Source organism: Morone saxatilis, unplaced genomic scaffold, assembly GCF_004916995.1.
Source record: "Morone saxatilis isolate NCDOM2014 unplaced genomic scaffold, NCSU_SB_2.0 Contig24, whole genome shotgun sequence".
NCBI lineage: Eukaryota > Metazoa > Chordata > Actinopteri > Moronidae > Morone > Morone saxatilis.
The window spans coordinates 11,511,711-11,528,408 of NW_023339807.1; the positions used below are offsets into that span (position 1 = coordinate 11,511,711).

Here is a 16,698-nt window from a genome sequence, read left to right on the forward strand (position 1 = left end):
CTCCAGATGAACACACACCTCCTCCAGACAAACAGCTAAATTGTTAATGTCAAACTCACTTTAAATTTTCTTCTAAAGGATAAAAGGATTACAGTCTTGGAGGAAAAACTGAGGCTTCTGAAAGAATCTGGTAACATCTCAAGACCTGAGTTTGATATATTCTCTATATTTCTATATAAAAGGGTTTGATGGCTGTATCTTTTCTGTGTGTGTGTGTGTGTGTGTGTGCGTGTGTGTGTGTGCGTGTGCTTGTGTTTGTGTGTGTTTAGGGTGCACACATGATCCGAGTGGTAGAGACGATCTTGAAAGAAGGTGCCAACACCTCCAGAGCCAAGTGTGTGAAATGGAGGTAAGTTGATTTAATAAAACATTTCATTCATGCGTTTACATTGTGATTGCACCGCTCTGAATCCTGCCGATCAATATCTTACAGAGCTTTCTAAACGACTACGGTTTGATCTGGGTGGGAGACGGCGAGAGCAGTGACTCAGCTGAAAGTGAGCAGCCACATAACGCAGAGCGAGGCCTCTGGCAGCCAGGTAGTTTCCACCTCCACTCTTCTTCATAAGCTTCAAGCTTTCCATAAACATATTCACCATTATCTTCTACCTAAAATGGTTCCTAACTGGGTATCTGTCCTGTGCAGACCCCTCCGAGGTCAGGAGCTTCCACATGAACTTTGACCTCGTGCTGCAGAGGATCAGGGAGCTGAACGTCCTCGCGGGGGAGGGAGAGTGTTTTGTGCAATCGACAGCCACAGGGGCACATTTGGCAAAGAAGGATCCTATTCAACTGAGCCTCTACAGCAACGGGGTGGTCATGTTTGAGGGTCCTTTCCGCTCTTATCAGGAGCGCAGCACCCAGGTAAGCTCGCTAAAGCGGCAGAAAATTCAATACTTTAAACTGGATTCTTTGGTGGTTCAAATCCTCCGTCTTTGGTCTTTGCAGCGCTGCATGCAAGATCTGATGGACGGGTACTTCCCATCTGAGCTTCAGGAGAGATTCCCAGATGGCGTACCTTTCGAGGTTTGTTTCCGTTTGAGAGTAAATGTGTAAATGTGCGACTCTGCTCCTTATCACAAGTCATTTTTGTGCAGGTTCACGACAGACGAGATGAGGAATTCATCTTCAGGCTGCCGTGGAAGAAATTTCCCGGTGAAGGACAGGCTGTTCGTGGGGAGAAAGATGGCGTCAGCTCTCAGCTACCCGGTCTGTCTTGCAAACAGCACACAGATACTCCCAAATGTCTCCCCAGTCTTCATTCTTATCCTCGTGTTTTCTTCTGGCCACAGGCAAGAGGCTGAGTGTGGATCAGTTCCTGAACAGGTTACCGAAGGTGGTAGTAAGGGCTGGTCGTGTGATCGATATCAGGGACTCAGTGAGGGCTGTCCTGCAGGTGAGCTCCTGTTAGGCAGATGATCACTACAGTGTCTTGCCTGTCTGTGCTTGTGCTGAATGTACTCTCACTACAGTATGCAAATGATCTAACAAGTACTTTCACTAGGTTTCATCTGATGCCCAGAGCAGCAACTCAGTCATCCTCATAGACACACCGGTGCTGCAAGCGATGAAAGAGAGGTATTAAACATTTTGTCGTTCATTGTGTGAGCACAATTTTGTTGCCTAAACCGACTCACTTACCAGTATTGGTTGCTCAGACAAACGTTCAAATACACAGAAATGTGATGACATGATTTGTGATGCGGGGATCTAGAGTATTTCCATTTGGGAAATATTGCATTTTGGAATTTAAGTCAGTGTAAGATACAAGATGTCCTGTGTATCATTATCTAACTTTACAACCATGTAGAATTTATAAGGCAAAACAGGGATTATGGGGTTAAAGGAATTACTAGATCCACCAACAGGCTACATGATGTAAAGCATGATTAAAATGCTGATGTACGCTGTGGCTGATTGTCAAGATTCTGGAGATTACTGTACGCACTGGTCGGAAAAATAGGGCATGAACGGCCAGCACTCGTTAGCTTGTGACGGGGTCTGGGATTCAGATCTGTGACGCCCCAAGTGACTCTCTGACCAGTCTATCGTATCAAGTGTGTTTGGATTTTGTGCCCTACAGACTGCAGACATGTAGCTCTGACCGGCCCTCGTCTGCCCGTGATGTTATCACACTCAAGGTGAAGTCAGAAGACGGGAATCATACTTTCATATTGAAAATGTGCTTCTCAGAAACAATCGGCCACCTGCGGCAATATCTGGACAAACACAGGTGAGAACATATCCTCCTGCACTGACACTGTCTTTCTGTTAGCGTCTCTCTTTACAACATGTGACACTGGTTGCTTGTTGTTACAGAGGAGGTGGTCTCCCCGGTTATGACATCATCAGCGCGTACCCACAGTGCTGCTACGGTGACGACTGCCAGACGCTCCAATCATGTGGACTCACGACTAACGTTACTCTGCTGCTGCGAAAGAGGAAACAGCCTCATTCAGATGGAGGTCAATAAAATAAACGGTTATATTGGACTTTTACGGGATGTTTTTTTTTTAAAAACAGCCTTTTTTCACAAAAGCACAGGTGATGCTAATAACAATAATAATGGCTTTGTTCTGTCTGTCTGTCTGTCTGTGGCAGTATGTCGTGAAGCTGAATGGAATTCAACCATCATTAATCTTTATTATTTACACAACTGTTATCTTCCTACTGTGACATGTCGAGATGTCTGCTGTGAAAAAGGCTCGCTGTGCTACTGAGGACCGATCTACTACCAATGCTCAGATGTTTTATGTTACATAACAGGGAGTGTTTGGTGGTCCACTGTGATTGCAGTATCAGTTACATCCATTCAAACAGCCAATACCAATCCAACATACGTAGCATCCCTAGTTATAGAAAGCTGCTGTGCACGGCTTTCTGCACAGAGGGGATGAAATACTGATCAACACGGAATAAACTGGAATTCAAAACTAATTAAAACAAAACAAAATGTTGAAAACTTTATTTCTAAAATATGCAAATACAAACAAGGACAAAAGTATGAAAATATAAACATCTTTTTCCCTTTTGCAAAAACATTTGAGATGTTAAGGCATGCGGAGCCTGACTTTCCAAAGATAAATCTTGTGCTAATTGGACTTTTAAAAAAGGTCCCATGAAGTGATAAAATGGCTTGTGTGTCCCTGGGTGTTCTGTTGTCAAGAGTAATTGTTGCATATTTTTTATATTAAAATCCCTTTCTCTTCCTTTAAAGTGTCACGTTTTTTTTTTCAATGGCTTATCCTCACTCAGGGCAAATATAAAATTACGTCCAGTACAATGTGATTTCTGATTTTGGGGTGATCCAGCCAACCCGTCCCATCATCATCACGTAGAATTAAAAACACGTCCGTCCCCGAAGAAGGTTAAAGAGCCTCACTGAGTGCTGCCAATCTTTGTCCCTCCTGTCAGTAAATTGAGCCCCAACATCTCATCTGATATGACACACACATCAAAGCACAGGAGAAAAGTACTATCTAAGAGCCACTTCATGGGACCTTTACACAATGTGGATGCCAAGTCTGCTCGAACACATTAGCACATTGTTACAGCAACACATTAGGACTCACTGAGTTGTCAATGCAAACGAAGAAAATAAATAATACTGAAGATTAATACTGTTTCTCAGTCATACATTTATCATTTAACCACACTGTCGAACACAAGTCAGCCATTATCAACCTGAAATGTACAGTATCCTGTGAAGTTATTCATCTACGTGGAGCAGATTCTAAAAACGTCACACAGACTATCTACCAGGAACAAAAAGAAATCAAACAAAACAGTGTCGGGGGGCCTCCACAAGTTCTGTGATGTGACCCAAAGTTATCTGCTACATTCAGTGTCAGGGAATGTATTGACTATCCTACTGGTTGATACACTGAGAGAAAGGTCATATTGGAAGAGTCAGCTGCAAACAGCCCTTTGTGGTTGGTCTAAAAAAACAAAAACAAATTAGCATTGTGGTTGCGAACGTGACAGAAAGGCACATGTTGGTGTTCATTCAGGAGGAGGCCTGCAGCAGAGAGAAGCATTCACAAAACATTCACAGACTTGCACAACTGCTTCGACCAGAGTTTCTTTGGTAATAAAACTGTTGGAGGCCTGTTGGTGTGAGAAGCTGATTTGGTATTAAACAACCTTCAGTTGTCAAGTCTTATACCTCACAGCACAGTCTGATGTTACAGTGTTCACCATTTTAAATAATGGCGTGTTAGTAACATGTTCCTTGTGAATTCAGTTAAAAGCACAGATTCTAAATATTTATAGTTGATTGTCAACCACTTCTTCAATAATTCCCCTGGAGAGGGAAATTAAGATTTAAATAAGTTATATTTGTGGGACTTCTACACAAATACTTCCACCAGAGTGGAACAAAAAGTAAGACTGTTTGGTAACTGACAGTATCATGTCATCATTATTTAAAAAAACAACACACACACACACACACACAATGCTTAAGGATCAAGTATTAGAGGTAAGTTATTTTCTGTTAGCCCTTGGACTGAAATAGATGAACTCACCAGGGGGGGTGGGAGGGTTCTTAGCTACAAGCAGGCTTGAGAATTGACGTAAAGTCAGTCGAGAGAAGTCAAAGCTAAACCATTTGGGCTTTCCTCTGTCCTCATTTTAAGAAAATTAAAATCCAGTCCACTTTCTGACATTCAGTAACTGAAAACAAGCCCGTTTTAGATGCTTCAGAGGTGAAGTGGGGCTTACACAAGTCTCTTCCATTGCCTGGCTGGCAAGGTTATTGGGTGATGCAGTTTTCTCCCATGTCCTGCGCATATCGGTCCAGTATTACGTTACGTAGTTCCTCCACGTCTCGACGGAGCTGTTGAGCCTCAACCAGCTTCTTCTGCAGCACCTCTGGATTCATCCAGTCCTCTCCCTGCTCTGCCACTGGTAGAGGAGCTGGGGGAAACAAAACAAAACACAACTGTAATCCACGTTGTACAACTTTCTTGATCCGAGTCTGTTAACTCTATCATCAGCAAGAGAAAGAGTAAGATTCAAGTGGTGCTTACATGCGAGACCGAGCAGCAGGGTGAGGTTTGGGTCTTGTCCCTGAGCTCTCTGGGTCAGAATGCTGCACAGGGAGCGCAGGTCACTCAGGCAGGAGGCGATCTCTAGGTGTAGCCTCTGCGTGAGGCGAGCCCCAGCTGGCTGCAGGGTAGAGGAGGCCTGGCTAGTGCCCCGCTGATCTGGATCGCTCATTTGGTCCTGCAGGGTCAGATTCTGCTCAATCAGTTCCTGGTTCTGGACTGACAGCTGAAACACAGTAAACATTTTCCAGTCAAATTCAGATTCAGTTCAAGTTCAAGTTCAAGTTCAAGTTTACAAAGGAACAAGATGCGCTCACCTCCTTCATGGCTGTGTGGAGCTCTAACACATTCTGCTCTTTGGCCAACACCTCTTCTCTGAGAGCCTGAGAGCTGTTCTCTTCCTGAGAGACCTGTTCCTCCAAGGCCTGCAGACCCAAACAAACAATAATAGACGTTAAGAGACAACAAAACAGGACCGTAACCACACAAATCACTGAGACTCGTTGTGTATGCAGATAACCACCTGGATCTGAGAGCCAAGCTGTTCCATCATTCGGTGCTGCTTCTCAATGACCTGCAAAAAAAGAAGAGCTGAGCTTTAAAACAACATGGCTCTACTTGGACATATTGCAGCAATCAACTCCTACTGCTTTAGTTTTAATCAAATGATCAAGTGATGTCTCATCCCTGTTCTGTGGGACTGGGAGGTTGTGAGGTCTGTGCGTGTGTGTTTACGATCGAGAGAGTTCACTTTGCAGTTGAAGCACACACTAGGTGAATATTACAAAGAAGATATTAAAAAGGAAGTAGCTACACTCTAAAAACAATGACAAACCAGACAATAAATATTACTTATTACTAACATATAAAACTAAACTAACAGTTTGCTGCTACAGAAACTCACTCCCAGAGAAATGAACACTTCCTGTTTGTTCAAACTGAACCGAATACGCACTTCCTCTAACCTCACTCAGCCAGATCAACTTTCTGAAGTCGAAGTCATTTGGGGTCAATATAAACTGCTTCTGTATTACAATAGTTAGGAGAGGTAAATCTGAACCAATTTAACTGTACTCTTGGTATTTTGGGGCTGTTATACAAGTCTGCACAGGTGATGCAAGAAGGGACATAATGCAATTATCGACATATCATGGGGAGGGTTCATTTGGAAAGTTTCCAGCTCAACTACAGTATTAATAATGCATTTAGTGATATTTTTTGCCGTAGCCCCATTCACCAAATGTCCTTGTACACCCACTGCACTTCATAAATAAAAGCTGTCCCACAAGTAACCAGATGAGCTTTTAAAGAGAAAACACACGAAACAGACAATCAGACCTTTTTCAGTCTCTGCTGCTCCTCTCTTAAAGCGTTGTTCTCTCCTCTGAGCTTCTCGACATCCAGGGAAGGCAGCCTGGCTCCATCCTCAAGGCCCTGCTGTACCCGCTGCTGCATACTGATGAAGACCAAAATAAAAAGGCAGAACACATTATGCAGCGTTAGTACTGTTTAAAAGAACATGTGCAGTGAGAAGATGGTACGCAGCTGTCTGACTGTGTGTGTACATACTCAGTAATGGTGGTCAGCAGGTCTCTCTCCCTGCGTTTCTGTTCTTCCAGATGTGTGTCTTTTTCCCGCAGTTGTGAGCACGTTGTCTCCAGACAGACCTCCAAGTCTCTCACTTTATCTTGTAGCTGAGTGACCTGCTTTTCGGCCTCTAGAAGCTGATACAAAAAACAAAAGGTTTCATTTGTCTACGTTAAATGTAGCAAATTTAAATGTTTGAATAGCGCTGACCAATCAAAAACAGCAGTACTGAATCATGGATGTGGGCAGTGTATTTTTCCATTCATGGGAACAGAATATTTGTTCCACAGTTTCAGCATGATCTTCTTTAGATGTCTAGTTTAAGCCAAGTGCATCCATACAAATGTATTATTAAAAGTTTAGTTATTTATGAGAGGGAATAAGAAAGTATCGTATTGGCAGATACTCAAGGTCGCGGTATCAGACATGAAAAAGTGGTATTGAGCCATCCCTAGTTTAATGATTCACCCACAGAAATCAGAGCAGACCCAGTAAGAATGGCTCAGTCGGTCCTAACCTGCTTGTTCTGGCTCTGGTAGTCCTCCAAGGTGGGCAGGTCAGCTAGATAGCGCTCCAGAGTTTCAATACGCTGCTGGTTCTCTCGCTTCAGCTCAGACTCCTTCTGACACTTCTTCTTCAGGTTGTTGATGTGCTTGTCTCGACTGCGGATCTGCACAAAGAGGCAAACGTGGTAAGTGGGAAAATAGTATGCTCAAAAAGTAATAAGTGCTACACCAACTTATAACCCACAGTAAGTGAGAGAACTGGAAGCGAGACGTGTGACAATCTGTTCCCACAAACACCGTCACATGACGGAAACCACTTTAGCTGCTCTCTTTCATCTTTCTCTAAGAAAATGAGTAAGTGAAGTTGTTAAGCCTCCAGTTATACACAACATCTATTTATGTACAGAGCTGAAGTATCTGCACAGTGTTTTGTTTCTATAAGATCAGGTGTCCGGAAATGCTGTGGCAAGAAATTTGACAGGATTTTAACAGGTTCTCTTCATTACAAACAAAGTACAGAACATTAAATGCAGTTCACAATCAATAAATGGCACTAAAATAGAAGCAAAGTGAACAGTTTGAACACATTTTGTCACACATAACTTATCAGTGCCATTTTTCAAAACTGTATGTTAGGAAGACACATTAGGCAAGAACAAACCCTCTCTTCCTGTTTCTTCATCTCTTCTGCGTGTCTCTCACATGTCTCTTTCAGGCTTTCAGTTAGTCGCCGTGTCTCTGCCTCGACGGCCCCCAGTCTGCGCTCTGCCTCTGCCTTTTCCAGGGCAACGCAGTCGGTGCGCTCAGTAAACTGTGCCCTCAGGAACACATTCTCCCTTTGAGCCTCCTATGAAGCCACCATGTGATACAAAAGTTTTAATGAAGGTTCTTCAGGGGAAATAGTTTGTAAGCAGGATGTGGGTATAAAACAGAGTTAACAGAGTTCTCGGTGTTGTTAGTGGGAGCTGTTTTCACCAACCTGTAGCCGCAGCATGCACACATCCCCATAAGAAGCTCCTCGGCCCAAGAGGGCTCCGTGCACTTGCAGCTCGCTTTCCCTCAGACGCTGCTCCAACTGGGTCATGTGCTGCTTTTGTCTGCAATATAACCCGGTCCAACAATCATCAACACAAGAACGCAGCAACGTCAAAAACTTAACTTAACAATTTAATAAAAACAAGGCCTGTGCAGTTCTCTCTTCTACTAAATAAAATCATTTAAAACAGTCAACTCTTTAATATTTTGTGACAAAAAACATGTTCTTTAATGCTGAGATAAACTGAAGGACTAAAGTGTACAATACTACAGTATCAAGTCAAGATGAACAATCAAAGATTCCCTGCCCTCCATAAAACGTCCCTACATGAGCAGTAAAGTCATTAGAAAAACGTGCCTTTCGATGATTAGCTCCTTCTCCTTCAGCAGACTCTCACTGGCTTTGACGAGAGCATCCCACTTGCCAGACTCTGGGTGAACGGGCGTCGAGTACAGAGATGGGTACTGAGCCACTCCGGCACTCATCAGCTGCCACAGAAAGACAAAAACCATGTGACAGTTAGAGCTGCACGCAATATGTTAGACGCAATATGCATACAGCTCAAGAATTACTGCTAGCCTGATTATTCTAATACCACAGCAGTCATCTGACAACAGATTAAGATACTTTGTGAATAACAACATAGTTCAAATGGATATCTCAAAGGAGGAATTAAACTTAACGACTATCAAGCAGTGCCAATCCCTCTCTCTATAATAGAATGTAATTCCACCTCAGTGACTATTTAAAGTCTTTCTTCCAACACACACTGAAAGCACTGCCAAGTGTCAACGTATTCTGGTGCCCCGAGGAAAACATCCAGCACCATGAATGAATGAATCAGTCTCATCTCCCCTCATGTCACAGCTTCAACGGCTAATCATTTAGTTTATGAGGCAATGTTTGTATGATCATCAGCACTAAAACTTGCTTCCACAATTTCTTCACGCAGTAAAAACCACTGTGGGTCCAATCAGCATTTATTAGTATTCGAATAATGCCAAGTCTCAGGATGTAAGTAACGAGTTTTTAAAATTGTGTGTTAAAGCGTCAGTTCATGTGTCAGCACGCAGTATGTGTCAGTGCCAACACTCACTCTAGACTGGTCAGCATCCGCCATGGAGGAAAAAAACACTGAAAACAATGCTGAAATGCTAAAAAGCTGTTGTGTAACAGTTTTTTTTATCATTTCAACAGCTTTTTACGGGGTGCAAAAGGGAAGCTGTGACAGGCGCTTTAGCGTAGGACTTTCTGAAGCCTAATACGTTTTTACCTGACAACAGAAAACTCTTTGAAGCTCTTGTGATTTGATTTTGCTGATTGAGTTGACAAATCCTTTTATTAAATAGGACAAAGGCGTCTGTATGGCTTCAGGCTTTATTCAGTGGGATGTTTTTCCCCTGATGTTGACCTATATACTGTTTGTGCCAGGAGCCAAATTTCAAACGTCCACAAACATCTGACTGCCCCACACGTCTACCACAATAGCTTTACCTTCTCGGGGTGTTTTCCACCTCACCATATTCAAAGCAGCCCAGACAAAAGGGAAAAAAAACAAAACTCTTCTCTCCCATGTTTGCTTACCTGCATTTGTTCCACTTGCAGGCGTAAAGTCTCCAGTTGCTGCTTATGTTGCTGTTGTTGCTGCCAGCTGGACATTTCACTACATCTGTCCTGCCGCAGTGGCTCATAACCCTTGGAGCCTGCATGCTCCCTCAGCAGAGCCTGTGTCTGCAGGCTGAGAGGGTTTGCATAAACTCCAGGGGATCCGGCCACACCAGACTGACTGCCCCTCTGATTAGAGGTTTCTGCTGGGCCGGGGAGCCTCGCTTCAGGCAGAACCTTATAGCTGTGCTCCATGCCTCCCCTGTAGGCGTCCGACACACAGTCTGAGGTGTCTCTAATCCCGGTCGTCTGTAATCGGAGTCTGACATCAGGGCATAACCCCCCCAGCAGGGCTGACTGATTTAGCGTAGGCTCCACAGCAGGAGTGTCAAACCTCTGGCCGTCATCCACCCGCGTGTGATCTGAGGGGAAAAGCGAGTGGTCCAGCCCATTGACAAGGCTGCGGTAGCGGCTCAGGCAGTCTGGCTTTGGCCCCACAAGATCACCTCCCACGCCGGCCTGAGCATCCAGGTTGGGCGAAGATGCCGATTTGGAGAGAGAGGAAGACTTCGAGGTGGAGCCACTTGGGGTCCTGGAGCTGGATGAAGTCCTGTAACCCTCAGAGGACTGGGAGTCCTCCTGGACACATGACTGGGGCTTAGAGGCCGGGGCTCCGGCCGTGGATGGCATGACATGTGCAGTGGGTATGGGGATCTGACTGCGGATGGGTTGGAAAGGGGGGCTGCTGCTGGAACTGCAGAAATCTTTAAAGAGTAGAAGAAGAAAGAGTCGTTAGGAATTATTTAACATAATTCATTATTATATAATTATTCTCTCACTATTCAACATACAGACAGACCTTGTTAAATCAGTGCAAACTATCTAGAGCAATACTGCAGGCCATTTACTCTATTTTCAGTCAGTGATGTAAAGTAGATGCAGCAGGGTTTATGGGTGGCCTACTTTGATGATGAGGTGTCACCACTGAAAGAATTAACTGGCTCTGACTGACTCAACCAAGGGAATAGGCTTATAATAGACTTAACCATTGCACAGAATTAAAGCTCTGGATTACATGATTAACAAAAACAATATGTTGCTGTATAGCAGCGATAAAGCTGGTGTTGGTTACCATGACACTGAGCATATATGTAAAATAATTACACTGTTAAGACTGAACTGCTGTCAAAAGAGTCCTCTTTTTTTAATTAGCATAAACTCTTGTAATTATTCCCTTAGCAACATCCAAAGATAAGCACCCTCAGATTACAGAGTACACACCCAAACCACTGACTTAAACATGCACAAAAATGTTAACGGTCTTCATTTGGAAACCTCAGAGATCAGATTTTGCTCACAGAGAACTTCAGGAACACAACCAACCTACAGAAAGTGCCACGAGCACCAACACAATTCAAAGTTACATAACTCTGATTCCAACAGCACCACAAACCTGAGAGACCTGTTGAAGTCTGGAGATCTGGCATTCACTCCAACGCAACAAACATGTTATTAGCTGTGGCATTTTTTCTAAAGCTGAACTGAGGTGAGCTGAGCTTCACGACGCTTTAAATCCAAACAGTCCGTCCTGTGCATTACTGGACGCTACCAGATCAACCTCTGAAGTTAAACTGACAGTGTCACAGCAGGCAGGCCCCGTGCCCAAAGCCGTATTGTCCTCCAACAGCCAAACCAGCCTGTATCAAGCTCTGCGCAAACACACACAAACAGGCATACACAGGAAAGGTTAGGGGTATTTATAGCCCACCTCTCAAGTTACAGTCGATCTGTGGGTGCCGCTTATTTAAGCACCTTGCCTCCTCCCACTGTAACACACATCACACACACACATGTGCAAATACAAAGTCAAAGACCGAATGCTCGGCTCACTTTAAACCTAAACTTCATTAAGATAGAAACTTTTCACAACCACAAAGGAAGATAATAATTAGCAAAAATGCAATAATATTATGGGAACAATATAAGTTTTCAGTAAGGTAAAAGTTCAAATATAACAGAAGCCTCCAGGCTAAATTTAAGACTGGTTAGAACAAGTCTAAACTATTATGTAAGAACGTTTGCTAGATATTTGCTCAAGAGACATTCCTGCCTTTGGAAAGCGTATAACATATTGACAATAACCTGCAGCTGTAAAACAGAATGTTTTGATAAAAACCCAGCAACAGAAAAAACAACATGTCCCTTTCTTGTTTTTCAAAAAAATGTCTGGCACTCTAGCGGTTTAATTTATACCCAAAGCATGCTATATAGTATATCTACAACAGGTCATTATTGTGGCTAAATTTGGGGCCAATTGTCATGTTGCTAGGATACGGCTGTCAGTTTGAGTGCCAGGACAAAGCTGCGCCAGGATCAACAGTTGTAACTGAACAAGTCAGGCCTGTAAAAAGTAGTTACACTCTTAAAAAAAAGCCCACATGAAGACAACAGATATAAAAGGAAATGTCTCTAAGGAAAAAGAAATGTGCAGACCTTACAACCGATGGATATTAAAAGATAATCTAATAAGAAGCTTTTGCCTGAATGCAGCTTCAATCCTCCTACGAATGTTGTCCTACAAGCTGTGAGTTCAGGGCTTGTAAGACAATACCGGACACTTCAAGATGAAGCATATTGAGCTGTTTGGAGGATGTAGAACATGTGCGTCTACTAACATTACCAACCGTTCTCTACACCTTTCCTTTCAGGTTGAGTGATGTTTATCTGGTGCTGTGCACAGGTCTTTTAATTCAGTTTCACAGGGAGCAGAAAAGCTCTACGACACAGATTAATTCATGTTGGAGTGAAATAAATGGACTCATTGGACTGAGAACAGACAGTTTGTGTTAAAGACACCTGTAGGATGATCTCAGGGAAGCCAACACACATACATGTAACTAGATGCAAAGGAGGAAAAAAGGTTTGTTTGTTTACAGTTGTTATGAAGAGTTTCCAACTGGCAGCCCTGTCAGGAATACCAGCTCTGAAATGTAAACCCTACAGTGTTGATAGTTTTCCAGTCTTTTATTGTGTAGCGTTTCCCCACATGGGACAACCCACCCTGTTGGACCTGATACCGCGTGTCTGTTATTTTTTCCACTCAGTCCAGCGTATGGACATAAATATATTACACACACATCTCCAGTGGGATATTCCCAAAATCATGATAATATTTTTTTAAAAACTTGTGGCCTTTTGCTCCACAAGCAAGATCTAGTTTCCATTTATCTGTCCTGCCCAGGCATCCCAACACCTCATCCTCCCAATTAACCTCAACACCAGAGTAGTGCAACAGAGCCTTTGGGGCTTTTTTGGATGGGACTAATCTACGTCTGCAAATCTCCCGAGCACCCACAGTGGATCCTGAGCAATTCTCTCACTCTATAAATAACCAAAGAAACAACAACAAGTCTTTTCAGCTTCAGCTGAGGGCCACGTGCGGCTTCTCACTACATTACACGTTATATAACTGTTCTCAAAGTCAGCTACAGCAAAAATTTTAAGAAAGCATGCAAGTTTAATTATTAAAAACACACAGCCACCGCTAAGACACCCAACTCTAGCTGCAGAGGGTGCAACTGAACTTCAATCGCTGACAGACGGACGTGTCACTTGTTAAAACAATGTTACATAATACAGAGGAGGAAGAAGCTCAAGTCATCACCTTCTGTGCTGTCAGATGCTGAGGTGCCAAGACCAGTGTCCCCACTGTCCGATGTCCCCGGCCGGCGGCCAAAGCGGCTTTGAAACTTCTCTGACACAGCTGGTGTCTGCCACTCCATGTCAGCGAACCGAGCTGACGTACATTTGTGAAACAGGACAACAGCAACAGAGGAGGGTGTCAACACACGCTGAAACGAAACAAGTGACACACAGTTTGCGTGCTGGGAGTGCAGCGTGTCGACTTACCCGCTGGTTTGGATTCAATATATCTCTGTGAGGTGGTCATCCCATACGAGACAATGTCACCTGAGTGAGAGGAGGAAGAGGTCACATCATCAGACAACACATACTCCAGGGTTATTTTGATTTAAATCACATCACCAACTTGTCAAAGCTGTCACCGGCCAAATTCCTGATGTGACTTGGGTTAGTTGAGTAAATAATCTGATTCAGTTAACAGGGAGTCAGTGAACAGAAGCTGGTAACAAGGTGTTCGTGATGAACCTGAGCTTTCTTGCACCACAGTACATTATGAACTGAATGTCCATGGCGTAGGACTGAGCAGCTGTTAGCTATCGACGGATCTGCTCACCTATCCAACTCATCTGCCTCTCAACATGCCACCAACGACCTCGACATACTTTTCTGGCCAGCAACAGAAATAACAACACGAGCACATGTCTTAGCGTTACATAATCTGTTACACAAACATTTCTACCCCTAACGGGTTACAGGAAGTTGTAATATTATTCGTGGCGAGCTAATATAAGGCGCAACAATGGATACGAGCTGTGGACGATGCTGAAGCGAATTCATAAAGGAAATGACTCGCTAACAGTGAACCAGCTATGTTAGCTAAACGTGACTAGTCGCTACATTACGTTTGTTCACATTTTATGCAGCTAAACGCGACAAACACAAACACACAGGTCTACGCTGTTTTGAAGCAACAACTTTCTCTATTTCCTTCAACGTAACGTTAAAATGTTGCGTTACTGAAGCCCCGTTAACCCTTTTCAGCTAATCCGGGACAAATCCGTTTCCGTCTAACGAGCTAGCTGAGCGCTAACACAACGCTACCATCAGTTAACGCCAACAAATCTGTGTAAACTCCGTGTTCACCAGACTGCAGCTGAGCTCAGCCACTGTACCTTTATTACACACGCAAACACTGAGTGCAGAAACAAATCTCGGGTTGAGGCTGGCAGCCGAATCAGAATCAGTACCATCCGCTTCTGCTGCTGCTGCTGCTGCTGCTGTTGTTCCGACTGAGCAGATCCCTCTGATGGCAGACGACCCAGCAAAGACACAGAGGCTGCTCGTTTAATGTCACAGCACCGCCCGCTCTGCCGCGCAATCCGTGTGGTGTCTGCGAGGAGCCGTCTGAGGGGTTTCCTGTCCCCGTAGGTGTATGTCTGCGCTGTGGTTACATGTGCAGACTACGGGGACCACAGCTAGGGCAGCAGTCTTCTTCAGGCTCATGTTGAGATGGTGTTGTTGTTGATGCAAGACGACAAATACCCGCGTTCATTCGGCCGTGTGATCCAAAAAACTACTGCAGAGACACAAAACGAACGAACCTAACCAAGAGCCGTTGAGATTGGTAGAATAACCTAGAAAATAAGACTTTCACAAGAGTTCAATGGTGAACAATCATATTTAACACTTTTACAATATATGTTATCATTATGAGGCGAATACTGTAGGGTTAAATGCAAAAATATATCTTTACACTAACCAGCAATAGACAACATAAACATAAGGAAATGCTGTTTTTCTTTCTATCTGTACTACATGGTACAAAAAATATTACACTATTCCTACTGGCTGAATTTAAAAAAAATTTATTTTAACTTTGAATTAAGTTGTTGGTTCCTACCAAACAGTGCATCTTAGATGACAAAGAAGTGAAAATACCGCAAATGCTGACATGAGTTTGTTGTAGGAAGTTGGGACATTGATGATAACGCCTAACCTCTAACATACAGTGACACATACTCTGCAAGTCAGGGTTATTTTCTTTTATTTTTATTCTGTATTTTCCTGGTACAATAATAATGAATTATTCACAATAATTTAAAATTATGTGCAAGTAAATGTAAAATTCATGTAAAAATGTGCTGTCAGATACATCCTTTAAACACCAATAATCGAGCATGCCACTGTAAGGCCTGAACTTTTTTGAATCACCAACTGGACTTTCTGTACTGCTGGGTCTCTAAGAACACTAATACATCGTAACAGGACACACGTAAAATATCACTGAAAGTAGTCCAAGATGTTTGCCTCATTGATGCTGAAGACTTGTATTAGACAACCTCTGTTTGGGCCTTGGCCTTGAGTGAAAATAACATAGTTGAAAAGAGCTGAGACAGGCTCTAATGAAGAAATAGGAGTCATGTAAGAGACTTCTCTTTTTTGTTCAGTATTCACCATGCAATGTAAATATATTATACATCCATCAAATCTGTTGCTTATAAGGTGGCTCCTTCTTTTCTGACACAACAAGGGCTGTTGTTTTAAGTATACTAAAGAAAAATAATATAGATAAGAAAGAAATAATGTAGAAAATAATTCAGATCACACAAAAGGAGATCTAGAAGTTTATACTTCCACTTATATTTGCAGTTTTGGCAAATTTGTGTTCAAACCTATAACAGGATCTCGCACAAAAAGACCAAAGCAATGCAAAGTAGAATAAGAACATGCGCTTCATCCTCTGATTTTGCCAACAACAACAACCACCTCTGTGTTTTGAAGTGGCAAGTCCAGCTTCTTCTACTACTTCCAAGCAACAAGGCCATTTCTTCCATTTGTCCACCTTTGGTTATATGCAATACAACACGAAAAAGATGGTGTGCTTCCACGGATGTTAATAAATGCATCTGACACTCTCATTACAGGACTTCCGCCTGTTCTTATCTTATCATCAATAAATATCAACAATTCGGCTCAGATATAACCTGGTTTGGGGTTTTAATCTGACTCAGGCTAATCAGTTCATCTTTACATACTGTAACTGTCACTGAATTATTATCAGATCAGACCTTTGGACATCCCTTGTCCATCATGCTCTGTGATTAGTACACAAATCTGACCGTTTTACTCTTAATTAAATTATAACTAAGAAAATATTGTTCCTCATATTGCTTGGGTATGTTGCAAAGTCATATCAGTAAAAGTGAGCACATACAACACTGTATATATTGTTACTTTTTGCAGCTTTATTGCCTTTTGTTTGCTCATAGCTGTA

At 42.9% G+C, this 16,698-nt stretch overlaps 2 protein-coding genes across 5 annotated transcripts in view; one reads left to right on the plus strand and one right to left on the minus strand.

The window, feature by feature from the left end:
- Nucleotides 1-3,997, plus strand: part of ubxn11 (UBX domain protein 11) — a 5,464-nt gene extending 1,467 nt beyond the window's left edge. Inside the window, exons 5-14 of the mRNA XM_035673033.1 lie at nt 79-130; nt 270-349; nt 434-539; nt 647-864; nt 949-1,026; nt 1,098-1,209; nt 1,293-1,396; nt 1,505-1,578; nt 2,084-2,233; nt 2,320-3,997. Of these exons, the coding sequence (XP_035528926.1) occupies nt 79-130; nt 270-349; nt 434-539; nt 647-864; nt 949-1,026; nt 1,098-1,209; nt 1,293-1,396; nt 1,505-1,578; nt 2,084-2,233; nt 2,320-2,473 (1,128 nt within the window). The 3' untranslated portion in view covers nt 2,474-3,997. The remainder of the gene's footprint in view (nt 1-78; nt 131-269; nt 350-433; nt 540-646; nt 865-948; nt 1,027-1,097; nt 1,210-1,292; nt 1,397-1,504; nt 1,579-2,083; nt 2,234-2,319) is intronic.
- On the minus strand, nt 2,951-14,742 carry cep85 (centrosomal protein 85). 4 transcript variants are annotated; one of them, XM_035673028.1, is made up of 14 exons: nt 14,597-14,742; nt 13,692-13,751; nt 13,447-13,578; nt 9,762-10,546; nt 8,535-8,665; nt 8,121-8,238; nt 7,803-7,988; nt 7,153-7,305; nt 6,618-6,772; nt 6,387-6,504; nt 5,572-5,622; nt 5,366-5,473; nt 5,031-5,274; nt 2,951-4,917 (listed from the first exon to the last, which is right to left on the minus strand). In XM_035673028.1, exons 2-14 carry the CDS (start codon nt 13,729-13,731, stop codon nt 4,754-4,756), a joined length of 2,385 nt encoding a protein of 794 aa, XP_035528921.1. In that variant the 5' UTR covers nt 13,732-13,751; nt 14,597-14,742; the 3' UTR covers nt 2,951-4,753. The 4 variants fall into 4 exon arrangements, with proteins under 4 accessions (XP_035528921.1, XP_035528922.1, XP_035528924.1 ...); XM_035673029.1 differs by lacking the exon at nt 13,447-13,578; XM_035673031.1 differs by lacking the exons at nt 13,692-13,751; nt 14,597-14,742 and adding an exon at nt 11,551-11,608 and having other exon boundaries at nt 13,447-13,576.
- Between the last annotated feature and the right edge of the window lie 1,956 nt (nt 14,743-16,698).